The sequence below is a fragment of the Oenanthe melanoleuca genome, chromosome 6, assembly GCF_029582105.1.
Source record: "Oenanthe melanoleuca isolate GR-GAL-2019-014 chromosome 6, OMel1.0, whole genome shotgun sequence".
In the NCBI taxonomy this organism is placed as follows: Eukaryota; Metazoa; Chordata; class Aves; order Passeriformes; family Muscicapidae; genus Oenanthe; species Oenanthe melanoleuca.
The window spans coordinates 22,525,097-22,553,075 of record NC_079340.1 but is presented as its reverse complement, the minus strand read 5'-3'; the positions used below and the strand labels follow the sequence as shown (position 1 = coordinate 22,553,075).

The 27,979-nt window shown below is 38.7% G+C and overlaps 1 protein-coding gene across 4 annotated transcripts; it reads left to right on the top strand.

Annotated features, from left to right (window-relative positions):
* Positions 1-290: 290 nt before the first annotated feature.
* SLF2 (SMC5-SMC6 complex localization factor 2) lies at positions 291-27,927 on the top strand. 4 transcript variants are annotated; one of them, XM_056495041.1, is made up of 20 exons: positions 291-558; positions 4,523-4,566; positions 5,024-5,148; positions 6,358-6,415; positions 7,105-8,240; positions 11,410-11,492; positions 12,452-12,562; positions 12,833-13,000; positions 14,960-15,062; positions 16,485-16,560; positions 17,814-17,955; positions 18,383-18,485; positions 19,087-19,263; positions 19,830-19,927; positions 20,588-20,675; positions 21,153-21,278; positions 22,096-22,173; positions 23,712-23,798; positions 25,180-25,248; positions 26,435-27,927. In XM_056495041.1, the coding sequence occupies exons 1-20, from the start codon at positions 449-451 to the stop codon at positions 26,468-26,470; spliced, it is 3,018 nt and encodes a 1,005-aa protein (XP_056351016.1). In that variant the 5' UTR covers positions 291-448; the 3' UTR covers positions 26,471-27,927. The 4 variants fall into 4 exon arrangements, with proteins under 4 accessions (XP_056351016.1, XP_056351014.1, XP_056351015.1 ...); XM_056495039.1 differs by having other exon boundaries at positions 322-558; positions 5,024-5,193; XM_056495040.1 differs by having other exon boundaries at positions 333-558; positions 5,039-5,193.
* Positions 27,928-27,979: the final 52 nt, after the last annotated feature.

Here is a 27,979-nt window from a genome sequence, read left to right as displayed (position 1 = left end):
GCGCCGTGAGGGCGGGGCGGGGCCGCACGCGGGGGGCGGGGCCGCACGCGGGGGGCGGGGCCGTCCCCGAGCGCAGCAATCACAGAGCGGCAGCTCGGGCGGGGACCGGCACGAGACCAAGGCGCCAAACAACCTTCCTCCCTCAGACGCGGAACGACGCTCCCGCCCTCCGCTCCCCAGCAGCCAATGACAGCCGCGATAGAGCACGCCGTCCCGCCCCCGGCGGAAACTAACCAATGGGAGGCGCAGCCGCTGCAGCCGCTCAGCCAATCAGCGTCTGAGCCCATTGAAAAAAAAAGGGAAGAGCGAAGCCCGTTAGCTTCCGCCCGTGACCTACGGCCGCGCTGGGCGTTCCGGCCGTGTGGGGCGTTCGAGCCCCGGTCCTGGCGATGCTGCCCGGGGCGGCCGCTCCCCTCGGCCGCTCGGGTACCGCTGGGCCGCCCGTGCCATGACCCGACCGCTCGGCGAGGGGCTGCCGTCTCCGGGCCCTCCGTTCGCCATGTCCCGCCGCCATGTTACGCCGGCGGCCGCGGGCAGAGAGGCGGCCCAGGGCTGCAGGTACGGGCGGGGCGCGGGAGAGGAGCGGTCGCGGTCGCCGCCGGGCACCGAGCGTGGCTAGCGGGACGCCCCGGCTGCCGGCTTGCGCCGCGCCGCGCAGGGCGGGTGGCAGGGCTCGGCTCGGCGGGCGTTACCGGGACCTGCCCGGGAGCATCACCGGGACCTCCCCGATGTTCCAGCCGCCGGCCGAGGCCTCCCCATCGGAACCGGCGCTTGGTGCCGGTGCTCGTTGGCCAAGGGGTCTGGCAGCGTCCAAGAGTCTGAAGGGAGTGTCCAGCTGAGTTCTGGCTGACATTTCTAGCACACCCTTCAGAATCCCGGAGTTACCGCGCGTGTGCCCTCCCAGCTCCTGCCCTGGCGTTACCCAGCCCGGCTGTAGAGCTGAGCGGCTCCAGCGGTTCGGCTCTAACCGAGAACCTCAGGTGTCGGTTCAGCTTCCGAGCCTGCTCCGGCCGGGACGTGCGGCTAACGGTGCTGGAGGACGCTGCCGGTGAAAACACTGACAGCGTTTTTAGACTTGACAAACTTGTCTGCTAACTAGAAATTCAAATTCTGCAACGACTCGAGGTTTTTCAGAAGCTTCCGGGATGTTTCTTGCAGAATGAGACAAGTTATAATTTTGTTACACTCATAGTAGCACCTTATTTTATTCAGATCCTCTGTTCTGATAGCACTGACACTTAAATGAAGGGGACAGAGTAAAAGTTCACTTTTTCAATCTTTTTGCCCAAGAAAGTTAAGTAAAACTGCAATTTCGGTTTCGTTGCAGTTGAGCTTTTCTATGTGAGTTTCGGTTTTGGCTGGGTTTTCTGTTTTTTTTTTTTTTTTTTTTTTTCTACAGAGCTTTTCAAGATTCTCTATATCATCAAAAATGTAGTTTGTAGTTTTGTAGTTTATTCCTGTGTTATGTGAATTTGCTGTCTTGGAGCTATTGCTAGTGTTTCCAGTACAGCTTTTTAAAAGGATCGTTTTTATCCAGCCAGGGATAACCACGAGTATGACTGTAACACTTTTCCCAAGTGCTCAGGGCGTTGTTTTTTAAGAGAAATGAAAGTATTTCCTCCTTCTCTCTTCCATGAAGGCTGTGCCCTGTTGAAATGCCTGGAATGTCTGTTAAGTTCATCTCCTGGCTGTGTAGCATTTTTCTTTTATTGGGTGAGATCGTGTATTTAGGGGTTTTCTTTTGGATTCTTACTGGTCTCCCTGGTGTCTCAGTCGAGCTGAGATTTCACAAAATATGGTGTGATAATTTTTATTAGGGATAAAAGGTCTTGCTGTATTTATATATATTGCTGAGAAGTGTTAGCCGTAGCTGTATAGTTGTTGAGAAAGATACAATAAACAACTGTGATTTTCATGTTAGCAAAAGAGTGAAACACAGTAACCTACTCAAGAATGGAGATTCTCCTGTGAACAGTTATGGCCCCATTCACATAGAAAATCACATTTCTCTTTGTGCTTTCACATATATGTGAAAAGCAGGTTGGATGGCCCAATTCTTTTTCACATTCTTCCTTGTACTGTTTTGCATTCTTTTTTTTCTTTTCTCCACCCTTTGCTTTTGTCTGAAGTTTCTAGTACACTTCCTTGTCTGAGACACAATACAGAATCTTGGCTGGACAGTTCCTCACCCTTGCACTCCAAAACACAGAGTTATAAACGCAAAGGAGAAAATATTGATGGATAAAGACTTTCAAACAATTAGTCTAAGACAAATCACTTGACATCTCTTCATTCAAATTAAGCATGAGGGAGAAGGGAAGCGCCTTTGTTTCCTGTTATTTTGTACAAGACTTTGTTTAATTGTAGAATAAGCAGAAATTCGGTTACAAAACTCTTGGATTTGTAATAAAAGACAATGAAAAGATAAAACAATATGGGAAGGACATAAGCTGTCATTTGGAGTTAGTGGCTGTGGAAACAAGGATAGAGATGGCAGAAGGCCTTGGTTTTGCTTTTGTTACAAGCTGCCCCCAAGGCCAAAGTAACTGAAGTTCCCATTAATTCCCATCCCTTGGGGATTAGAGATTAGAGAGAAAGAACACTGAATACCTGGTGTTTATATATATACACACACAGGGTTTATTTTAGAATAACTTGGTTGCAATGGAAATTAGGTATATAGCCATGTTGGTTATTATCTCTAGTTATGTGACAATATAAAAGTAGGAAAATACTACTTAAGGAAACATATAGGAGAAAGAAAGAAAGAAAGAAAGAAAAAGCAAGGATAAGAGTAGATTGCAGTAAGATATCAGCACCACAGATTCTGTTGTGAAACTTAATTGTTGCAATTCTGATGCCTGCTGGTCAAAGTGATGCTTGCGCTCTTGATCAGTCAGGGATAGGGGAAATCCCCAAAATGTTGAGTTCAGTGGGTTAGTAGATGTTCAAGGTAATGCCCAGGTACCTCCTTTGGAGAGGGTAAATATAACATGGTCTGTTGTGAGGCCCCAGAAATGAGTCTGGGGGCACTTTGGGAGTCTTTAATTGTCTATGACCCATCTTATACTGGTGTTTCTCACATCATGTCTTATCAGAAGGGATAAATACCTTCAGGCCTAAGAGTGAATATCCCAATACTCCCCCTGAGTGGAGGGTGTTGTTTTACACCTGAGCTAGTTGTGTAAGAGAGGACATTGGCCTGATAAAAAGCGTTTTCCCACCTTTGCAGGATCTGTGCCTTATCAGCCTTCTCCTTTACCTGGCTCAAACCCCAGCTTGTTTTGTCATGGTCATCCTCCAGTGGTGGGATCCCACCTTCTCCCATCTTAGTCACATCAGAGGTTTCAACACCACACACAAAACCTCTCTCCTTCCCTTCCATCTGGGGTGCAAACCTGGGCCTCAGCAATATTGTTTGTTTGAGTCTATGATCTCCAACATTTCTGTCCATCACAGTTTGTCTTCGAGATGTAGGTGCAGAGAGGAATCTGGGTGATAACTGAAGATGAGATGTGGCCTGCCAGCAGTGCTTCATGTGCAGATGGGGCTTTAATGGGGAAGAAAGAAGTGCAGTCACTTAGTTAGGAAAATAGTAACAGTTTGGAAGGATACACAGTGTGGAAAGCTGTGGGCACCAGATGATTTCACAGCTTAAGAGCAATCCAAGCGAGCACCGGGTGTGTCCTGAGGAATTCCAGGTGAAGAGGGCTTTGCTGTGAGCAGCTGAGGCCAGTGTGAGTGTGAGGAGGTCTAGGGGAGAAATACAAATCAGTTGCAGCAGTAACAGTGAGTGGACCTCCATTTAAGTCTTTGGTTCTGAAATATGGGGATCCTGTGTGCTGAAAGTTTTCTCTTATTTGAAAGTAGCAAGAGTTGTTAGGCTGCAAGTTGAGCTTTACTTGAGCTACAAGGCTCTGTTGAGTAAGTCAAAGATGAATTATAGCAAAACCTGGAGCTAACAACCTGAACATTAACAGTTGTTAGACTAGACAATGTTAATGGCTTAAATATTACTTTGAAATTAATAGCTGGAGTGGGCAGCCCATAAATTGTGGTACAGGAACAGTAACAACCGTATGACAACCTGCACCACAGAACCAACTGGAGGTAGCTGCTAGAGGTAGCAGCTCAGAATGATGGTGGACATGGGGAGGTTGTTAAATGATATGTCATCACATAATGTGCAGGTGAGATCTCACCTACAATACTGGATGCAGGTGAGGTCAGTTCCATTCAGGAGAATGGAGTTTAAGGTGGAAATGTTGTTAAGATTTACTGGGATTATAAAGAAAACAGCTGGAGTGAGGAAACTGAGGTTAACTTCATTAGCCAAGCAGAGCAAAGGCTAGAAGGTGAAGAGGATGATGCTAATGCTTTTTCTGCTTTATCAGAAGTAAGAGCTACTGGCACTACAGAAAATCTGTAGAACTGATTTACAATGTTTTAATTATATAACATAAACTGAATGGGCATTTAAGTATTGTTCTTTTAAAAAGATAAAGTTGTGTTTTCTTGGCAGAAACCAGATGATTACGGCGTTCTTCAAACCAGTTTTAAGTCAAGGTAAATATGTTTGGGGTTTTTTTTAAGGGGAAGACATTTATATTAATTTTCATTATGTAAGTGTGCTAAATGATTGTCCAATCTCATTCCATATTGGAGCAGCAACATAATGAGTGTAGCTTACCAATATGTCAAATTGAGCACATTTAAATTTTTCTAATACTGTAACTGAAAATATTAATTTTCTGTTTAAATTAATTTATTAAAATAGTGATGTAATTATTATTTCAAGTTATGTCTTGTGCTTAAGCCAGATTGTTTATAACAACTGAAGCTGCATCATAGGTCATGTGATTGTTTGCATGGCATTAGCAAAACTGAGTGGCTAAGTTAATTAATTTTGGATTGCATATGAGAGAAGGAGAGAAAATATCAATACACTATAATAAGGTTTGTTGTTTTGGTTTTTTTTCCTTCCAATATGATTTTTGTGAGTAATTAGTCTTTTCTCTCCTAGACCGTGGCCATAAAGACAGAACTGTGCTGTCCTCACCAGACAAAGGAAATGTAAAAGATGAAGGAGTGGGACTGTCAGTTTTACGCACTGAAGGTTTTAAAAGGAATTCATCTTCTCCAAAGAAGGTCAGAAGAAAAAGATGCCAGACCAAACACCAAATAAGTCCTGTAGTAGGTGTCTTTTGGAAAAGAATTGAAGAAAAGGACAGGATAAACATGTCAGAGAATGGCAGAGTGTGCAGGGCTCTGGGTTCATTGTACCCAAAAGTTGTGATTCAGAGACTCCTTGTTACTGCAGGACCTTTCATGAATTCCTTGACCAAAAAGGAAAAGACTGCCTATCCAGAGCAGGGAAGAAATGAGAAGTGTCTGGGTGTAAGGAGAGCACCATTGTCTTAAGGAAATAGCTGGGAAGAGAATAATGGCTGTATCTCAGAGTCTGACGGATGGGTTTCATGTCCAGAAGCTGATATTTGAAAATCCTGGGCTGGAAATAATGGCACTGTGAGCACCACATCTCTGTGCCCAAGCCAGATTTCCACACTGCCCTGCTCTCCTACTGATTCTGCATTTAGGTTGTCACTGGAAGCTCTCTGCAGAGAAAGGGAATGGGAGAAGCAGAAATTGAAACAATCTAAGCCACATCCCTTAAAGCCGTTCTAAGGAACAAACTTTTTGCATTGGATGTTTTTAGAAGAGTTACTGAAGGTGGAAATCACTGACCCATTGTGCATATAAATTATTGAATTTTTAGATTTTGTTGATTTTATGCGGTAGGATCAGATTCTTGGTGCTGCCTTTTACAAGTGTAACAGAGATTTATGTTCTTTGCTATTCCTTTGTAAGTTTTAGGTCATGCTTGGTCAGCTGGTTCTTAATCATTTTACAATCAGTGAAAAATCCTGTTTTTAAAGCAGGGGGGATATTCTGGGCTAGATGCAAGCATGGAAATGCAATAGAAATCGTATTTTGTAGAAAAAGATTTCTTTATCTTGTTTTCTTACAATGTGGCTTAGGGAGCAGACTGGCAAATTTCTGCTATTTAGAAATTGCAGTTAATAGCAGTTCAGATTTATGCATTTAAGCCGCAGTATTTAAATAGAGATGAGAGTGGTCCTATTAAAAATGTACTATTTAATTACAGGTCACTTTTAGTCTGAAGAAAAAATATATAATTTGGTTTCTGGAGAGATCTTTGCAGCTGTGTTTTAAATTTGTCTTGTAATGAGGTCTATTAATGTATTTCTGGGGCTATGTGGAACTAAGTCTGTGCTGGGTTCAACACTGGTTTTAAAAAGTATGCAGTTAACTTTTTTTCTCCCTCTGTTTTTTTAGGGAAATGGATGTTCTATAAGAAAAATAATGTCTTTTAGTTCAAGGGAGATTGCCTCAGGTATGAGCATTGCTGTTAATATAGAATTAATCAATTAATCAAATTTATCACTTCATGTCTCTTTTTAATGGCTTTATTTTTTCCTTGAAATTGTTTTCTATTTTCTTTTACTAAAACAATAATTGCTGCTGAATAGTCCATATTATTTCTAATATATGTCAAGTTTGAAGAGTTTTAAAAGTAATTTAGGATTTTAGTGTAAAACACATTGATTTGTAACTTAATTAGAATTTGTGATATCTCATTGTCTTAAAACCTTGATCCCAGATTATTTTATGGTTTCTCTTGCACTTTGGATAATCCACATTTTCTGTGGTGGCTGATAAATTGTGCCTTTCAGCTTAATCCAGAAAGAATATTCTTGTTAAATCAACCACTAAAATTGAGCTGATATTTTTGTTGCTTTTGGCCTTTTTAACCACATAATTTTGTTCTGTGGGTGGTAGAATGGAATCTAAAAACCTCGAGGTAGGTCAGCAGGAAGATAAACTTGAAAAAGAAAAGAAGGGAGGTTCTATGGCTATGGAAACCCATTAGACTCTTTGCTACTCTAGTCCTAGTTGACTTAAAAACAGATGTTAGTTTTTTAAATGGAAAGCTGTTTTGATTTTTTTAAACTATTATTTTTACTGTTTTGGTTATTTTAAACATGATAATGGTGTTTTATTTTTTTCTCCAACACTTCACAGATGACCCAACTCAACCAAGGCTAACACAAGTTTTAGAACATGAGGCATCTTCTCCACATGCATTTAGAGCATCATCTGAAATGGCTTCTGGTGCTCCAAAGAGCCCAGCTGTTCCTTCACACTTCCTCAAGGTGTCCTTTGGGATATCCAAACCAAGAGACTCTTCTGGGAAGAGAAAACACACTGTCATGAGTGTGGATGTAGGTAGTTCAGATCAATCTGAAGTGAATGACCCTGCTTTTAGTATATCACCTTCAAAATGCAAAAATAGGAGGTGTGACTTTGTAAAAAATGTATTTTTTAAGTCTCCTCATGATGATATTCTGCAACTCAAGGAGTCTGCTGCCCTGTCTAGGCATGATTTGACTCTTTCAGAGGAATTCCTCAACTCAAGCAATGAAAAGGAGAAAAATAATTACTCTACTGTAAGTTTGGCATCTTCCTATTCTGCACACAGTCCTGCTAAAAATAACCACATTTCTGTTGTGGATACCAAAGAGAATCAATTGCAGCTGGCTAATTCATGCTTTTCCTTGGATAAGTCCCTTCCTTTTTCTCAGGAAAAAACTACTGTGTTGCCTTCTCCCCACCACTCAACACAAACAAAAGGCACAAAATCCCCTCTCCAGGTTGCTGGCTTATCTCAGGTATTGGATATTAGGAAAGAGCAAGATAAAAGACCAGAAAGACATGAATGGAATAAAGGATACAGTGTTCAACCCAGCAGCACTTTTTCAAATACAATTAATGAGATTTCCGAAAATGCTTCTGATTATTGTAGAATGGAAAACTCTGGGAAGTATGGACTGTCCCCAGAGAATGGTAAAAGTATTCCCCCTTTGCCTGTGAAAGAGTCTTTCATGGACAGTGACCACAAATCTTCAGAAACCTCAGGAGAACTAGAAGTTCAAAGGAACTTTACACCCAAGTTGAAGCTGAACAGAAAATGGCAAAGCAGCTCTGAGAGTGAAGATGACATTTTGGAATCTATTCTAGTAGATGATGATGATGATGAAGTAGTATTAATGCCACTGCAAAAAATGCTCAGTTCAAGTCTCAAACCACAGACAAGAGCCCTGGAAGACTCTTTTGATGGTGTTTCTCAGGACACTGTAACTCCATTACTGAACCTTCATGTAAGTTTACTCAAAACCAAAAAAGCACATTCTTTCAAGTATTCTTTTATGGATGTTATTTGCAAGAAATAAAATATAAATTTTAGCACAGTTCTAGGCCCAGTGGGTGCTAAGTTATTACTCCATATTTCAAATTTTAGGAGAATTAAGTTTTATATAGTAGATATATACCAGCAAAACAGACAAAGGCCAAGGTGAATGCAGATATCTCATACTCAAAAATCAAATTGCCTCCAACCTCACCTATTCCATCTGGCACATACAGACAGCAACTTTTCAGGTGTGCAAGAGAATTAATTTCTGCTATTTAGCTGTGTTTTATAAACAAATAAGCTGCTCCAGCAGCTGAGATGTCCAGTAGTCTCCTAGTACCTATTCCACTACCATGCAGGGCACAAACCATGACTGTGGTCTATAAAAATTGACTAAACCTTGTAGACTCAGTCAAGGTTTTTCTAAGTGGTGCCAGTAGAACTCTTGCTAACAGCAGTCAGGATGTATGTGACTGATTGGTAATAGTTACTTTATATTAATTTTAGTCAAAAATATATTCAGCACCAACACTTAGCCACCTCTATTCTCATTATGCCCATTAAAGCTACAGCAGAGAGTGGTGAAATAGCAGATAATCAGCTTTGTTATATTTTTATATGATTTTTCTCCCTTGCTAATAATGCATGATAATTCAGAATTATTTGCCTGAAGAGCTGCTTACTTGGCTTAAGGGTCCTGTGCTGCTGTAGAGTTACAATGTTGTTGGAGCAGGGATGTGCTTGTTACTATGCTTGTCTTGGGAAAGGCTGAAAGATAGTTTGTGCAGCCAGGTTGATTCAGCTCTATGCCTCCTGGTTGTTTTTAGGAGTTCTGTTTTTGCTTTACCCCCCTAAAATTAGGAGGTTACATTTAGAAGATGCGTGCAGTCTAATGTTTGTTTTCCTGGTCAGGTAAGATTTTTATGAGCTGAAGTTAACTGGAGGAGATTGATGTAGACATTTGGAGATCTGTGTGCTAGACTCCAGTCATATATCCTTAACACAGTCTGTGATTTTCAGAGATCTGCATATGACTAAGTGTGGTGTTTTCTTTGAGGCTGTATTTCATGGAAATTGGAGATATTTTAGAATTGCAAAAGATTGAATGAATTCTGATCACTAGGGATAGATGATGTCTTTGAATTCCTGTGTACAGGATATTATGGTGATGAATTGGTCTGTGTTTTTAAAAATTTGCTCATTTGTTCAATAAGAGCTTGTCAAATAGGTAGTGATTTTGAACTTCTATTGTAAAATAATGCTTTAATAGGGAAGGTCCTGCAATAGATCTTATTGTGGCATTCCTGACAGTTAGTACAGGTTGGAAATGGCTGTATTTGCACAAAGATTTTGTACTGAGCCTGACAGGGTTGGAATTAATTTTTTTATGGCAGCTGTATGGTGCTGTGTTTCAGACAAAACCAGTGTTGATAACAGACCCGTTATCTACCCACTGTGGAGCAGTACTTGCACAGTATCAAGGCTTTGTCTTCCCATGCTGTCCCCAGAGAGTGGACAAAAAGCTGTGAGGGAACAGAGCCTGGAAAGCAGACCCTGGATGACGAAAGGGATATATTTTTTGCCACATAATGTTATGCTCAGCAATCAAAAAACCAAGTGGAGGGAGTTGGTCTGGCATGTAGCCATTGCTCAGAGTGTAGCTGGGCATCCTTCTTTCTTATTGTCAGAGGAGCTGAGTGACTGCCTTTGAATCACTTTTTCTTTTCTTGCTTATGCCTTTTCCCTTGTTTAAACTGTTATCTTAACCCATGAATTCTCTTGTCTTTGCTTTTCTTTTCACTACTCTGCACCACTGGCTGGGGAAATGACCAAGCTGTGTGTTGCTTAGCTGCTGGCTGGGGTCAGCCCATCACTGGTTTCTAGAGTGGAGAACAAACAGGCGAATACCTGCATAAATTCTCTTCTGCCTTCCCCTCTCCTCATGCTTTTCAATCTCTGATGGGGTTTATTTGTTGACTGAATTATGATCTCCATGGGCAGATGTTGAGTAGCCATAATTATTTAATCTGTTCTTATGATTCTGTAATCAAGAGTGTTATAGATCAGGCTTGTGTGGTTTCATAAGTATTTCACAATCTCAGCCACCAGGACTACCTGATTAATGGTTAAGCTTGATAAACACACACATCCTAGATCAAATGCTTGTGGGACATGTGTGTGACCACAACATATAGTTGGCCTGTCCCTGATATAATTAATGGCCAAGTAAGACAAAAAATAGTTAAGAACAGTCCCAGCATTTTCATGACCATGATTTTTGCATATACCCACATTCTTCCCTTGTAAAAGGGGCATATGTGTACATTGGAATAAAGTTTTGATTATTTGGTTGTTCAGCACTTACATGGCACATATGAACCAAATATAAAATAAGTTAAGATGTCTTAAGCTTTCCTACAAGATTTTCCACACAAAGACATGCTGCTTGTTATATTGAAAAGTTGACTGAATAGCAGGGTGGTATCAGAAGAGCTGTGCTTTTCCAAAGAATGGAATCATGGCCATGAAAGATTTCAAATCTGTCTGCTGCAAGCTGAATGAAACAAGCCACTACAAAATTTGTTAAAACTTTGTGTGTTGTTCAGTTTATTATCTCCTTAATTTGGTTTTGTATTGGGATTTTGATTGGAAGTTTTGTTTTGTTTAATTTAGAGGTGTTTTAACAAACACTGAAATTTTGCCCTCCAGGGAATCTGAAAGTAAAAAAACAGAGTAAGTTTTGGAGGTGCTTGTCTCATGCATAAGAATGGGGATTCCCAGTCTCAGTGGATGATAGTAATAACGTTGTGAGGTAAAAGGCTTCTGATGGTAATGCTCTTTGTGAAGGCTATCTGAAGGTCAGCCCCAGACATGCAGAGATTTGCTTTACTGTTCAGATCCACTGTGAAACTGTTATTTCTGTATTAGTCATTGAAAGAGATTTGACCATTATTTAAAATTGTCAAGGGACTGACAAACTTAAACTTATAATCATCCTATTTTGCAGGGTCTCCTTTAGGTTTATATCTGCATGTAAAATATCATTGAAATTGGAAGAGGTTTCTGTTTTGATTATTGTCGAATAATGAATTGATGGCTTATGGTATTTTGTAAATGTCTTACTATTTTATTTACAGCTTTCTAAGACTCCTGTTATAAGCAAGGTGTCATATGTGAACAGCTTAGATCATCTCTTGAAGGAGAAAGAAGAATCTAGAAGGTTTGTTTCTTAAAGCCGGTTTGAAAAATGTGGGATGGTGTTGTTAGAAACGTGCATTTGCCTTATCTCCCCAGAAGTGATGGAGTTTGATTAGCATAAAGCTAAGCTTTGCCTGCTGATGCCACCAACATACAACTGAACTGACAGGACCTACAAGTGTTACTTAAATGGTAAAAGCTGAATGACAGGCTCCTTCCAAGCAACAAGGAATGATTTGTGATACATCTGTTTACCCCTGAAGAGCTAGGCTAAATTTACTGTTGCCTTCGTTTTAGGTCACTGAGCCATCTAGCAGCTGCTGGTCAGGCATGAAATAGAAATATTTATGTAGACTGACTGTACTAGATTTTTCAAAGGCATTTGTAGCTCAGTTTTGGTTGCCAAATTTTGCAGGCTCTTGATGTCTGAGTAGTTGCACAGGTCAGTGAATAGAACTAATGAGTATTCTTAGAAGAAATCTTTTGGGTAGGAAGTGAAGTGTGGTTTATGTGTTAATGGCAAATGGTGGTGATGGGTATATGTGTTTAACTGCTTATGTGATTAACTGTTTTGATTAAATGACCCTGGTAACTTTGGGCTGACTGCCCATGGAGTAGCATTTACTCTTGTAACTAATAGTGTTTAACAAATAAAATACTTGTTTGGTGCTCAGAAAAAAAGTAAACATTCAGCCACAAGACTGAAAGTTTTGTGCAATTGCAAAAAATTTATCAGAAGTTGGTTGAGTATTTGTGTCTGACAAACCAGTGATTGATTGTGCTGTTGGAAATTCATTAGGTTTTGGGAAACATTCACTTTGTGTTTTGGAATAGCAAGAGGCTTGGGTTTTTTACACAGATGCAATGTCTCACATGGTTTTGCCTTGTATAACTGGCTTCTGACTCCAGAGCTTGGACTTTGTTGGTTTTGTTGTAAATATTAAATGGTGATGATGTGCTCTGCTGCTGCTGTTATTTCAGGTTAGAGGAAATAGAGAAAATTCTACAGGAAGACATAGAAAGAGGGGACAATGCTTCAGATGGAGAAAATGAGGACAATGCCAGTGGAGATGATCTCTTGGAAGAGCACAGGTCCTTGCAACTCCAAAACCAATTAAATCTTGATCTCTGCTTTTCTAGCCTTTTTTCCCCCTAACCTCTCCATGTTTCCAACAATTGTTAATTTAATGAGAACCATTTTAAAATATTTTGGGGTTGAGTGTATTTCCTTGGGTGCAACTGTATTCTGAGAATTCCAGTTTTCAATTCAGACCATTGTGTTCATCACCTGCAAATAACTTTCTCAAGCAGGAAATAACTTCTCAGTGTTTGAATTAATAAAAGCTATTTTGAATTTTACAGGGCATTTATAAAGAGATGTTCAGTAATAAGTTATGTCATACCTGACAAACACCCTGGAGAAGATTTATTTGATTTATCAGCTGCTGGGAAAATCTTCACTCAACATGACCTTGACTTGAGGAATTTTCACTTCATCCCTCAAAATCATGTAGAATATCTGCTTCTTAAGTAAGAATATGCTCTTTGCTGTGCTTACTTGTACAATTTCCTTTTTATTTTTAGCAGTTTTAAAGTACTGTTTAATCTTTGTATGCAAATGAGCTTTGTCTTAGTAAATAGGTAAGACTGACTCCCTTTCCCTGGAATTTTCCTTTCTGGGTTAGCTTTACAGAACAGTAAATTGTAATTTGAAGCTTCCTTGTTTCCTTCTCTGGAATTCTTGAAAAACCTCTTAAATGAGACATGAGGAAAAACAGCTGTTGTGGCCTCTTTCATATTTCTACCACATTGGGCTGTTGGTGATAACTTTACCAGTTTTGTGGGAGACAAATGCAGAAGTGAAATATTGTAATGAACCCAAGCTTAACTGTCTGCAGACTGAAAGACCTTTGTGGTTACCTATTTGTGACCTTCTAGTGTTACATTGTCTGCTGAAAGGCTTTTGGTGCTTCCATCCTGTATGGACCTGGCACTTGAGGCTCCATCTAATGAGGACTGCAGAGGGTCAGGATCTCTGACATGTGTTGGATTCAGTCACTGAGCTGCCAGCCTGTTGGTGTGTACATAAACAACTGCTCTGTAACCCACAGGCATTTCTGCTCTGTATTTATGAAGCTGTCGCACTACAAATAGCTGGAGAAATACTTGCCTAATGCCACAAGTGTAAATCCTGAAAAATTTCTGGTTATTTCAATTGGTATTTTATTCCAAACATGCATCAGAGGAACTGAGAGAATTCAGTTACTCTTCAAGGATTTTATATACTGTGTATGTGCAGTTGTGGGTGTGAAGAGGAGGAAGAGTGACTTTCCATCTCTTGAGGAAGTGTTGTTTGTGATACACTCCTTTGCCTTCAGGCCTTTCTATTAATATGTTTTGGAGATTACAAGGGTATGAGCTTCAAAAGCATCTTGTAAATCAGTGACTGGAGGAATGAGAATTAAACTGATCATCCCTTGCAAAAGGCAATTATAATTTAATTGCTTTTGTACATTCAGCCTAGTTGGTACAGCTGGCATGTACTGGCTGCCCAGTTGCCACATGGAGGTCATACCAGTCAGGCAAGTGGAGGGATGCACATCTAGCAATTAGGACACACATCTCTTCAGAGTTACCTGATTTAGTAGATGGAGAGAATAGATGAGACTAAAGAAGGGTATGTGGGGAACTGGTATCTTTAATTCAGCTGCTTATGACATTTCTTTCTAAAGAAGAATCATAGAATATCCTGGGTTGGAAGGGACCCACAAGGATCATCAAGTCCGACTCTTAAGTGAGTGGTCCATATGGGATTTGAGCCCATGAAATTGGTGTTATCAGCACCCTGCTCTGACCAGCTGAGCTCATCCCAGTGACCAAAGCTACAATAATTCAGTAATAGCAATGGCACACTTTCTGTTCTTCCCACAGCTACTACTTGCACCCCACAAATTTGCACAATGATGTTAGGCTGTGGGATTTTAATTGCATTAGTTTGCCTCCAGACCCTTTATTTAAAAGGAAATTTTGAACAGTGTTTTTTCTCTCTTATTCTGTAAGTGTTGATAAAGGTAATTGGACAGTTAAAAATCATATTTAATAGTCTCATTGAGCATAGCAGGTTGTCTGTGTAGTCAAGCATAGTGGTTCATAGTACAATAGTGTGAATCAATGCTTGTTTGAAGCTATTATTCCCTAATAATTCAGACGTTTCCAGACTGTATAGTATGGCTTTATAGAGAGAAAGATTAGTTGTTCTAAATTACTTTTGTAAATTTGATTGCTGTTAAAAATCGAGGTTTGATTACTGTGACATTTTATATAAGTAGTAGCATTAGAATAACATCTCTTACGCATATTCAGATCTTTCTTTGCTGTTGATGATGATCTGAGGGGTGAGGAAGCTTTTGTGAATGTTTTTGTGAAAATGATGATGCAACCACTAATTGATTTTTATCCTCTTTCCTTGCCCCTGTTTTCCTCTTACAGTTCTGGTCTAACACAGCAGCTTTTTTTAGTTGTTAATGGTGTTCTAAGTTCTGCTTACTGTGCTACATTGTGTCCCATACCAATTCTAAAGTGGCTTTTCCAGGTAAGTCTGTGCTATTCATGCAGTTATAATAACTCTGTGCATGTGTAATATTTTTCCTGGAAGCCAGTTGAAGTTCGTGAATCTGTTCCATTAACAACTTTTAAATCAGATATTTTTTCCCCCTGGGTTCTTATTTGTTCTCTAGTCTGAAATAGTTTGTCACTAGGAGTAAACCAATGGAGAGGCTTTTCTCCACACTCTGAGTGCAAAGCTGCACTGCCCTTTCCATATTTATATATGCTACTGCATTGAAAAAAGACACAGTTGGTGAGGAGAGGTGCTGTGGGCCAAATCATGAGCGCATGCTGATCTTCTTTCCTTTCACCCTTAGAAAAACAATACATGCTGCAGATGCAAAGTGTAGAAAATGCCATTTTCTGCATATATCATCTTCTAAATCATCAGTGATACCAGCTTTATCAGATAACTGTCATTTGGAAAAGGTACCTTATGGCTCAGGAAGAAGCCTGGAGTCATTCTCAAAGGGAGTGTGGTGACTCTCCTTTCAGGATGTCTGTGTCAGTGTCTGAATCGCGAATTTTCACAGTGCTGTTATTCACAAAAATGCCCCCCTCCAGTCTCCATTCTGTTATTAATTCCCACATTCTAAAACTACCTAAAATGAAAAAGAAATCTGGGCCACCTGGGAAATTGCAGCTTCAGTCTGTTGACTGGCTTTCTATATTTTGCCAAAAGCAAAACATTTTCTCTTCTATGTCTTTCCCTTGAACCAGTTAGAAGATTGCCTTCCCCCTTTCTGTGAGCTCTGATTTTCCTATAATGAGGAAGAAGTGTGAGCCAATTGAGATCACTTACAGAGCAGGAAACTGTCCAGCGCCTGGGGGAGAAAAAGAAGTTTTTGTTGGGCCAGTGAAGTGCTCCAAGAAACCTGAACTGTACTTCATAGTCATGTTTTTGTAGTTATGTGAAAAACTAAGAATTCATTGTTTGGGTTTAGTATTGCATATGTCCAACTTGTCTGTGATGGAAAAGGGTGTAGGTAACTGTTGCCTCTACTTCTGCTCAGGGAGCTCAATTTGATCACAGATGCAAATGGGTTCCAAAAGGGGGTATGTGATACTTTCTATTCTCTTAACACTCAGAACTTATTTATAAACCAACATGGGGTTACAGCATTCTGATACTGTAAATAATTAATTTTAAAGTATTCATATAATCTTTGCACTGCTTAAAATAATCAGTATTCACAGTGTTCTGTTTTCATTGGTGTATCTTGCTTTAGAGGATTTGGGGTTAGGTTTTTTGTTTGTTGGTTTTTTAATCTGTTACTCATTTTGCTCCTCTGGGCAGTTCAGTGTTGCTTTTGTTCTAGTTTGATCTCGGGGTTATCTTCTAATTAAAAGAAAACTGATGTTGTCATGCAGCTTGGTTTTTGATATGTATCTTCTTCTCTCTTCACAGATGATGTCTATTCATCCTGACCATTGTGTTTCCACCCAGATCTTAGGCAGATTGATGGAGTTAACACTAAAAAACTGTAAGTATTTGAAGGATGGAAAACTGACCACCTGAATGAAAGCACTTCTCTCTTCAGTTTAGAAGAGTGAGGCAGTAAAAGGCACTAATTCAGCTGGATGATTTTGACTTGAATTTAGGCTGTATTTTTACTTATGTAAAGCAGAAATGCTGGGAGCTGACCTTCACTGAGTGTGTGGAAGTTGTCACAATATGTGGTCCTGGCACATACCTCCAAAGCAGTGCATCCAGTACTCATTTTAACTCATTCCTGGTATTTCACAAATAGAATTGATCTGAAGAGAAGCTCATTCCACTCAAAAGTTTGCCCTCCTTTCCATCTTTTAGTTTGGATGATGCAGACATTTGTAGCTTAAGAACTACAAAATGCTTTTACATTGTCATACCCAGTGTGTAGCACTTCATGATTTACTTTCCAGATGAATGACAAAATGAAGTGAATCATACACCTGCACAGAAACACTTTGAAGGATCTGCTTCAGCCCACAGTGCTGCTAATGTCTTCTGTGTTTTATCTTCTTCCTTTGTCTGTACTCAAATATTGCTCCACTACGAGTTCCTTTGTATGCTCCCCATGCCTTCATTCAGATCCATCAAAAGTGACATTCATTTAAGTTAATATTGTTAAAGCAATGTAGTTCTCTTGAAGTATTTGCTCAGCCTGTCCAAATTGTACCTCATATTTTAATTCTTGTTTGAAATCAGAGCTGATACCAGAAGGAATGTAGCCTTCTTTATTTTGTGCCTTGATGTCATTAGGCTTGATTCTGAATGAATAGCTCAAGATAATGAGCATTCAAACAGTTAAGGCTGGGAGTTCTTGTTTACCAGTTCTGTTGCAGAAAACTTGCCTGTTTTCAAATCTTCCTTAGCTTCTCTTCCAGTCCTACTGTGATAACACCCTCTTACCTTTACCTACAAGGCAGTAATTTATGTGTTCTCTTAGACAAAGACCTTGTTTGCCTTGTTGCTTGTTCTGCTGTTCGTGATGGAAGAGAACCATGACAGAAAATGGGTGGAACTTGAAAGTAATTGACCTGTTATGTAGGCAAGATGTTTCTCTAGTGTAAAATACTGTATTAGACTTTTTCCTCCCTGCCTGTTCTGAAAATAAGCTTACTGTTTAATGTACTAACTCCTCTGAGATGAGCTGTTAGAATTGATGCAATCTGCTAAGCTTATTTGTTTCCCTTAAAAGGAACTAATGCTAAGAACTAAATTTAAACTAATCCATTCTATGTCTTTTATTTGTAGCTTCCATCAATGATCAACAGTTTAAACCATGGATTCCTTCAATAGCTGATATATCAGCTGTTTTTGTCAATATGGGTATTGAGTTCAGATCTCTCTTTCCATTGCAACATTTTCAACCCCCCTTCAATGAGCATGATATTTTGTAAGTGTTTTTCTTTTGATATTTTTTGCCTAGTTCCTGTGAAAGCAAGTCTTGTGCTTCAACTGTAGAATCAGAAAGTTCTTTATTTCCTTCCCCATACTCTATAAGTTCTTGGCTGAGGTCTTAGAATAAATAACCCTGGAACTGAAATAGTGTCTTCTCAGTAAGAATTCAGCAAACCTTAGCATTGTCCTTTGTTCTGCATCTTCCTAGTGAAGGTTTGCAGGAATATTGGCTAAATAGTTGGGCAAAATAATTGGCTAGAAGTTGAATTGTATATGTTGTTAGATGCTCTGTAACTGAAGATTATTTTGATTTGAAGTAATTTTGATGCAACAGGATCTTTTTTTCTTCAGTTTAATATCAATTAGCCTTTGTGGGCTTCTGAATTGTTCGTTTTTTGCTCAGATTGTGTTTCTTCTGTTAGAAGTCAGGTGCAAGAAACGATGAATCAAAAGCAGCCAAGAGGAGATGTAGATAGTCCAGCGTTCCCCAATCTACTTGAAAACAATTTAATTAATGTGATTAAGGTAAGAAAACTCCAAGGTTTTTGTGGGTTGGGTTTCTTTTTTTGTGTGTTTGTGTTTTCTTTTGGGAGGGTGGAAAGGATCTGCAACATGAGCATGTGTTTGAGTAGGGGCTATCCTGAGACTTCAGCTTCACATTCAGCAGAGTTTCTTGCAGGCATTTTGCAGACTTCAGTTTCTTGACTTCCATTGGCTTCACTCACAACTGCAGAGTTTTGCTGCCTCCTTTTTACTGCTGTGGCACTTTATAGAACATCTTGGTTCCCTTGTATAGAAAAACTATCCACTGATTTCAGTTTTCAGTATTTCTGGAGTATTTAGAAAATCTTTTGGCCTTTCCTTCAATTAAAGGAGGAATATCTATGTAATGAAAGATCTTTCCTGCTTTGGTAGTGTCTAGGGAATATTGCCAATGCTCAAAAAAGTCTTCAGCAGGTATTTAAAAAAAAAAGTGCTATTACTGGGGAAGGAGGACGTGTTAGTACACAAGTGTTGCCAAAGCAGTACATCACTTGAGGTACATTTTAATGTGAGTGTGGAAAACTTATGCTTCAAAATAAACTAAAACAATTCCGTATTTTAATGCTCTGTATTTTTTTTAAAGTTTCTAGTTTTCTGTACATCAGTAATTCAAGATGGATATACCGACCAAGAAATATGGCTTCTGCTTATATTGCTATTTAAAATAAGCTTGGAGAAACAGTTAAAACAACATTTTGTGGTAGATTTTCAGTGCCTTTTTGTAAAGCTTCTGATGAGTATAAAAGACTGGGATGCAAAGGTAACTTCATAAATTTCTTGTACTATATTTCTGGATTTGTGAAAACTGCAACTTCTGTTTTGAAGGTTTTTTTTCCTTTTTTGATATATCAGAAATGTACTGGCTGAAAATGTAATACAGAATTTTCAATAATAGTATGTATAATAATATGAAAAATTCAAAGTTTTGTGTGTGAGATTTAGGAAATGGGTGGGTATGCTGAGAGGGTTTTTATAGCATGGCATTGAGTTGCCTGTCCTCTTCTACAAGTTTGTTTATCTTAAGATTTTGTGCTAAAATACCTGTATGTTTAAAATGGCAGTCTGAAAGAATGAAGAAATTATTGCTCTATGCTTGTAAGATGTCATTAAAAACATTCTGATCTCAACTACCCTACTTTAAATTGTGTTTAGCAAACTCACCTCTTGGTGCAGCACAGATTTTTTTTTTTTATGTATGTCATCTCTTAGATCAGTTCCTTTCACCACTTATGCTGCCTGTGTTTCTAGGGAATAGATGTGTGCTCCTTTGCAAATAAAGCAAACAGTCATTCTTCAATTTCAGGATGTTTTGTTGTTATTTTAAAGATGCCTGAGCTGTGCCTGGCAGTGAGTGAACTCTCCAATAATCACCACAACCTCCTGTGGCTTGTTCAGCTTGTGCCCAGCTTGATTCCACGTGGATGGTAATGACACTGTAATGTCAGAAATACATGGGATCATTAACAGCTGGTTTACTTGTATAAGCTCAAAGTCAGAAAAATGCAGTGTTTATTACATGACAGAAAACAAAAAAGGATTTGTTTTCTCATATGTTACAGATGTATGAGCAATTCTCAGTGTGCATGTATAGCTTCCTGATCCCTTCTGCTGTGAAAAAGGGTTGTTAAATCTTTTATGTAGTTTCTGGGCTATGGATTGTTGGTACTCAGTAGCAAAGAAAGGCTTAGCTTCAAGTTCTGACATCCATCACCCTAATTCTTGTCTGGGTGACCAAAATTTAAATTTTCTTTGGGTAATTCATGTCTGCTTGTAAGCATCATTCTGAGTTCTGTATCTTTGTAATTAGTAAATTATAATGTAACTTAGCAAGCAGAATTATTTGGGTCATTGACTTCAGGCTTGGAGACAAGTATCTAGCATTGTTTACTTGTGCAGATGCTGAGCTGCAATGAGATTAAGGGTACCTCTGTTTTACTAACCTACTTACTGACCTGTAGTCAGAAAACCCAGTTTAATAGTTGCAAGCAAGTTTGTCTAGGGAAGACATGCATAGCCTCACATACTTTGTAGAAACTGTGAGTTTGAGAAATTCCATGGAAAATAATTTTTAAATTGTTTTTCAGGGAAGTGAAAAGACGGCTTAGCCTAGTGATAATTGCAAAACTTCTTCATAAAAGGCACGAAGAAATATCTGATGACATTGAAGAGCAGGTACTGTTATATGTGTTGTCTTTGTAGAATTTGGAAGTTTAGAAAACATAGATATTGTATGCTTGTGTTTTATGTTTTAATATTTTAAACTTGTTTTCAAGACCCTTGCCAAATGACCAATTAATAATTTTCATTAGTATTAAAAGTGTATTTACTCATGTGTAATCTGCATGTTCTGCAGCTTGTGCTTCTTTATATGCCTAAACATTAATTTTTGATATAGGAAAAAGGTCAACACTTGTTTGAGTTCCTTTTGTAATCATGTGAAAACACACTGTTTTCATAGGTTTGATCTTTTACAGAGGAAGTGTACAAACACTAAAGTCTAAATAGTCAAAAATTACTCAAAGCATGAAAACTTCATTTTTAATTAAAAAACCCTTTTCTGTTCTTGTTTCAATGGACAAATTGTAGTGGCACCTAGTTTCCAATTTTCTGTTGTTAGTAAATCAGTCCAATTAATGCTTGTATCTGTAGATGTTTCTTCTGCACCACTTTCTGGTGTGTATGAAACCTTCTTATCTACTGAAGAAGATGAGAGAGATGAGAAAAGGACAGGAGGAGCATAAAGATGATGAAGTTCATGCAGAACTAGAACATGAGGTATTTAGCCAGTAGAACCTTTTTTGCTTTTGTTTTTTATGCTTTTTTTTTTAATTATCTATAATATTATATATTGTATACAACTTGGGGAATGTTTCTTTTATTTTTAACAGTTCTGTATGTGGAACTGTAAATACACTGTTTTGTTACTGTTCATCTTTAGACTGTTATTAATTTTGGTTATAGTCATAGAGGAAGGAAACGAGCATATGATGGAGGAAGCTGTATTGGGTTGTTTTGCAAACAGGGAAATGGTCAGATTTTCTGAGTCATGGGGAAGTCTTGAGCCTCTGCTTCTGTAATCAGAGGACAATCTTCCCTCCCTTCTGATGTAGTCAGTGAAAACTGTTTGGTGCTGAGCCAAACCTTCACCTGCTGGCTTCAGAAGAAGATTTATTAATCTTTATTAATCTCTTCTTGAAACAACTGTTAGAAATACTTACTATTTCCATCCATCCAAAAAACTGAATATTGTTTTGGCTGTTTATGGTTAGCATGGAGTCTCTTCAGCAAGTGTTTTGATCTGGGGGTAGATGATGGGAAAATAAAGTCAGATGCTGAATTTAATTTTCAGTTACTAAAACCACATTTATATGGATTACTTAGGTTATTTAAAACAATATAATACTGTTTTAAAATGTTTCTAATATGTGAATATACTGTTTCAAATTAGTTATTTGGGCAGATATGTTGATATACTTGTCCATTGGCCTGGCTGTTGGAGGATTCCTTCCAGAAAGCAGAGATGGTTCTGTTTCTAGATGTGAAGACTTACCATGGTGCTTTGACTGCTAAAACTCTTCTGATTTCTCTCCAGGTGTACTACCTAGTCTATGTCCTACTTCATCTAGTCAGTGAAGCCAGTTTCCTTGATGTTGTAAATTCTAGTCAAAGGGTAAGTAACTTCAGTGGCTCTACCTTTAGATTTTAAGATATTGCTTGTCATGCACATTTAGTCTATTTTGGTAAGAGCTATCATGTGATGGAAGATCACCAGTGCATAATAGCACTGGGGGAAAGTTTTGTTTACTGCAGAGAAAACTCTCTTCTGTGTTTCTGTGAATGGAGCTACTCCAAACATAAGTCTGTGAAAGAGCAGGCATTTGTTGTGGTAGTCTTTCTTAGAAAGTATCTGGAGATGATAAACTTAACACAGAAATAAAGTCAAATTATTCTATCAACTTTGGAAGTAGGATTGAAATTTTTCAGTCTAGGAGAAAACCAATTTTAAAATATCCAGTAAAATATTTTCAAGCATATTTCAGTTTCCCTGGAGTGCAGCAAGTGAAATCAAGGACTGTAGCTCTTCTCTGTAGTGTTAGTTCCTTTGTGCCATGTGATGTGAACATCTGTTAAGTAATACTTTCTGCTTAGCCTTTCAGTATTTCTGTGCAGATTTGTCATCATTTGCTGGGGGTTGCTTGCTGCAAGGTGTTTCTGTAAACCTTCTGCCCTGTGGAATCACTCTTGGCTGAGGAACCACAGGAACTGTCTGAGAGACATAAACCAGTAATGTTTGGCCATATCTGGATGCTTAAGTGTCTCAGTATATTACTTAGATTTGTGGAGAGCTTGATATTTTTAATTGTTTCTTTAATGTCTCAATTTCTTAACTAAGAGAGATTTTTATTATTCACTGACCTGTTAGCCATCAAGTGACAAGAGGGGTGTGGCTGAATATTGTGCAGCCTAGATTTGTGTAAAAATCAATCTTAACTATTTCATTTCTGCCCCTCTTCCAGTTAGAGGGGGTAAATTGTGGTGGCATTGAGACACTAGCAAATGTTTATAAATAGAATTTCAGCATGTCTCACCTGTTCTGCAGAGCGGAGCCTCTTGGCAGCTGTTCAGAGAGATTGAAAACAGGAATTTTATGAAGAAATTAACAGAATGTGAAAGACCTTGGGAATCATTATCAGGAGATCATGAAGTGCAAAACTGCCTTATTAAAGTAATCAGAAATTTAGAGAAAATAAAAGATCAGCGCATAAAACCTTGGATATATTTTACCTGCTCAGCCAGTTCCTACAAGAGAACTTACCTGAGTCATCATTACTGAAAAGGTTATTTTCAGCTATTGTAACTTCAGAACTTTTTTTGCTGATAAAAGGTGTGAATGGCACTGCACTGTTTGCTGTTTTGGGGGCAGAAAGGATTTGAAACTTAGTAGGAACTTTATAATTTGTTGTATAGCTCTGCTATACTTTGAAGCTGCTTTTAAAAATTCTTAGACCTGGTTTACCAGGAGTATGCCAGCAACAGATAGAGGATCTTGAGATGTAATCTTGTTTTCTTTCTTTTCCCTTCCTTAGCTGTGTATTTCTGAGAAATTCAAAATGAAGCATGTAATTTTAAAATTGATATAATACTTGAATAAAGCCTGTAGTTTTGACATGGCAGATTTAATAACTGTACACTTTTGTCTTTATTTAGCAACACTTACTGAAGCTTTGTCGTGCCTTAGATAAGCACGTGATAGGTGATATTCGGGAAGATGCAAGAAGGTTTTATCGGTCTAAGGTAAGATGCCAAATTTCATTTTTCTGTTCTGGTTTGATTTTGGGGTGGTTTTTAGTGTTTGTGATGTATGTTGTTCCCTCATCTCAGCCCTGGAAATTCTAGGAGTTCCTCCTGGGCTTGGGGATTTTTTCCTGTTTTTTCTGTCTGTGTCATGTCTTTGCATGCTGATTTTAATTCACTGAAAATACTCCTTATGCTAACAATGGGATTCCTAAGAGCTCTAAAATATGATTGATCTTCCCTTTAGCCAGGCATCTCCACGTTTAGGCCCACAGAGTTGCTCTGTTTCTCTTTGTGGCAAACACTGGTAGCTGACTCCAATTGTAAGAGCAGGACCTACCTGCAGGGCAGGAAACAGGGGACTGAAAAAGTTGCCTGGCTTGCAGGAGTCTCCATTTTATTTTTCAAATAAATGAATTGATAAAAAATGCTTTGGATTTAAGCCAGCTGTGTATGTGATGTAGCATCAAGCTTGGACAGCTTCCTTTTGTTTGCTTTGTCATGTGAGCCTTGCTACTGGTAGTCCTAATTTTGTGACCTTCCTGCTTTGCATGCTGTTGTAACAAACCAAGTCAGTTCAGTCATAAAGCGACCAGCCCCAGCTTTAAAAAACCTTGGCTTCTTCAGCTTTTAATCAGATATTTACAGTTGTGTGCTTCCTCCCCTCTCAAAAACATTCTTATTTTCTTACTCAGACAGATTAGTGGAGCATGGATCCTTTTAACAAGTTAATTACTCTTGCCTTGGAGTGTTGTATCTCTGGTTGCTTTCACTTCTGTTTCTATTTGTGTTTGCACTGAGAGGGGAAAATCTTACTCTAGTTTTCTCCATTGCTTCATTTGTGAAATACTGCAGTAACTTCTAGAGGATGCCACTGTGCTGGGTCTTAACACAGCATATGAGGCAAATCTCAGTGTGAATGGCTTGGGTTAAACACCTGCTTGTGATTGGTTATGGAAAAGCAGAGTTTTATGTACAAGGAATTTGTTTCAGAAGCAGCCAGTGCTGCATTGTTGGCTTTTGTGGCCACAGTTGCACCTGTTGTAGGTTCAATCAGACTTGTGTGACAAACCTCATTTCCCAGGGATGAGGTGGTGTTTGGAGCCAGAGGTTTGCATGGTGATTCCAAACAGTTAACCTGAGGAGTCATGTGCCTCTAATGTGTTTGTGGAGTGCATGGCTTTACATTCAGAGTCACAAGGTACAGGGATCTGAAGTTGAGGTGATGATACTTGGTGACAATAAAATTGTTACTTTCCAGTTACCCTGTGGTTTTTTTTTTTTTTTTTTTTTTTTGTGTTTGAAGTTGTGACGGAGAACACAGAGTATTATTTTATCTTTTTTAATATAAATGGCTAAATTAATCAGTGTGAATTCGCAGGTAAGAGGCTTGGCTGCTAGGATATATGGGAAGTGGCAGGATGTGATACAAACCACTCGGCTTACTCAGGTAATGAAACCATTTTCTCTCTTCCCACATTGCAGGGTGCATTTAACTCATTTTTTAGCTCTTGAAAATGGCATGTTCTTTTAAAGAGGTTTTCTTTTTCTACGTAAATGGCATGGCTGTGGAATACTTAGATGTGTTAGAAGGGATTTTAATTAAAATTCTTACTTTGCTGGCTTCAATAAAAGCAGGATCTCCCCTCTATTGTTAAAAGTGCTGTTTTTGTAAAAGTGTGTGTAATACACTGAAACCCCAGTCCTGAATCGAGTCACAGGGCCTGTCTCTGATTACAGCTATTAGCAAATACTTTCAAAAGGACATTGGGGCAGGAATGCAGTGAGGCACATCCTGCTGTGGTCTGGCACCTGTGGCTTTGACACTTGAGTCCAGGGCCTTATTCATGTATGTTTAAGGACTCTCAACAACTCCTCCCCTTTTGAATGTATCAAATTTCATGCCACGATTAGGCAAAGCCTCTCATGTTTGTAAAAGTACACAGTAGTAAATAATGCCATGATAAGTCTCAGAAATGTTTGCCTTTGTGACACCTGGCTGGCCTTGATAGAATAGGTAGATAATTTCTAATGATACTCAAAGTTCAGCGCTCTTTCTTCCAGCCTTGGCTTGTAAGGTTTCTGTTGTAATGTGATCAGACCAACTGTCTGAGTATCCTGTCTTGGAACATAAAGCTATGTCTCTTGGAAAAGTGTAGCTTTCCAGTAATGCAGAATATCATTTACATAAAATTTAAATTATACATATATGCCTAGTGTTGATTGCAGTTAAAAACTGTGTTATTAATCATTTGTAAAGACTAATAATTGCTCCCAACAATGTGGGAAAAATAAGTTGTGTGTGGTGTGTGTGATATTTCATGTTCCTAGAGCAAGGAGTGACAAATGTAACACATGGCTGCAGAATCTACTTAGCAATTAATGAAAGTTGATAATGAAGTGGCTCTTTCAGTGTTGTTGTTTTGTTTTTGGGTTTTTTTGGGGTTTTTTTGGGGTTTTTTTTGAGATGTTTGGGGTTGATTCGCATATGGGGAAACTGGCAAGTGTTTAAAGTAAAATTACAGGGACTTTTTCCAGCACATTGTGGTGCTCCAAAGCTAAGCACTTGCCTACTCTAATAATTTCTTCTATCACTGGATTTCTGACTTGTACACTAATTTGTTTTTATTCTTTAGGGAAAACTGCATGACTTCTGGGAGCCACATTCATGACATCTTGCCTAGTTGAGGGAAAGTAGCAGAAACTTAAATCAAGGAGGATGTAGAATGAATGGAGCTTCACCTTATTTGGAATAGAAGAAATCAGTCATCTAAGTTAGAACTTGAACTTGATTCAGACAAGCACTAGACACATGAGAATCGGATATGACTAACATGGTTTTTTACTACAAGTGCTCTACTTCTGAAAAATTGAAATGGATTAACTGAAAAAAAACCCCAGCCATTCCTATAGCCGTGTCAGAACTGGCTAGAAATTTTACTATGTTGAAAGCTGAGGGAAGTTTCCTTGTTCCCCTTGTTAATCACAAGACATATTTGGAAACAGTAAGTATTTATTTTCTTGCCAGCACATACCTGCAAGCATTGTTCTAGGTTGGCTGGGAAGGAACTGCCCTGTGACATGAAATGTGAGTTCAGAAGGAGTTAGACCTCCCCTGCTGTGAGCAGGTGAGGAAGTGGTTCAGATGTGGGCCTGAATCATGGTAATCTGCAAAGCAGAATTGGTATGAACATCCAGTGTCCTGTAAAAATACAAAATAAAGAAGTTGCACCTTCTTTACATGGAGAAAAAAATATCATCTCAGTGGAGATTAGATAACAGCATTTGGCTCACCTTTGTAAAGACTGTGAAAGCCATATGATGGCTGAATTTCTTCTTGGTGTGAAGTCCTGCTGCACACACAATATGTTCTCAAAGCTCCAGGAGCTGTTTATGAAATAATCAGAGGAAGGTGTGATCTCCTTTTATGCTCTCTGTACAAATGCTATCACTTAAATATTACACTGTGGCTTGTCTATAGGATGGATGTATATAGGAATAAAAAGTTAATGTATTGGGTAGAATGGGGATTCCCATAAGTGAGATTTTTTTATAACATCAACATGTGTGTTTTATAATACTGTTTTAATTCTTGTAGATTACCCTGTCTTGTATTAAATTCTCTGATAAGAATGTAAAGGATTAAAAAACCTGCCAACCACAAAACCTTCAAATTTAATAATATGTATTACAGATAAAGGAACTGCTATAGAATGGACACATCTTAGAGGAAATCTATTAGATTTGCAAATCCATACTAAATGCTTTTTCTTTCTTTTCAAGTGTTATATTGTTACATCAATGTCATCTTTTGCTCTGATAGCTTATTTGCCTTCCTTCTTGTAACACTTGTTTACTCTGTTGAATATATTGTATGTAATTTTATTAATGTTTTTAATTTTTTTCACTAATATTGTATAAAGGTAATAAATGCGGAATGTTTATTTAATGTGTATGTATTTTCTTACTGTGTAAAGGTGATATTGCTGGCCTGTTTATTTTGAACAGGTTTAGATCAATTTGTACTGCAGTTCAAAGCATGTTGAAACTGCTGAGGGTTTTTCCACACAAAATAACCACTTTGATATTTACTTTCATTTAACAGAACAATGGAAAAATAAAACCAGACACTCATTTCTAGTTAAATGTCCCTGGACAAAATGGGCTGTATTTAAAAAAAA

Excerpts from the sequence above, each read along its gene's own strand:
- SLF2 (XM_056495039.1), top strand. The coding sequence starts at position 449 with ATGACCCGACCGCTCGGCGAGGGGCTGCCGTCTCCGGGCCCTCCGTTC. Across the intron at positions 11,493-12,451 it reads GAGAAAGAAGAATCTAGAAG|GTTAGAGGAAATAGAGAAAA; the intron begins GTTTGTTTCTTA and ends CTGTTATTTCAG. Across the intron at positions 15,063-16,484 it reads TTCTAAAGTGGCTTTTCCAG|ATGATGTCTATTCATCCTGA; the intron begins GTAAGTCTGTGC and ends CTCTCTTCACAG.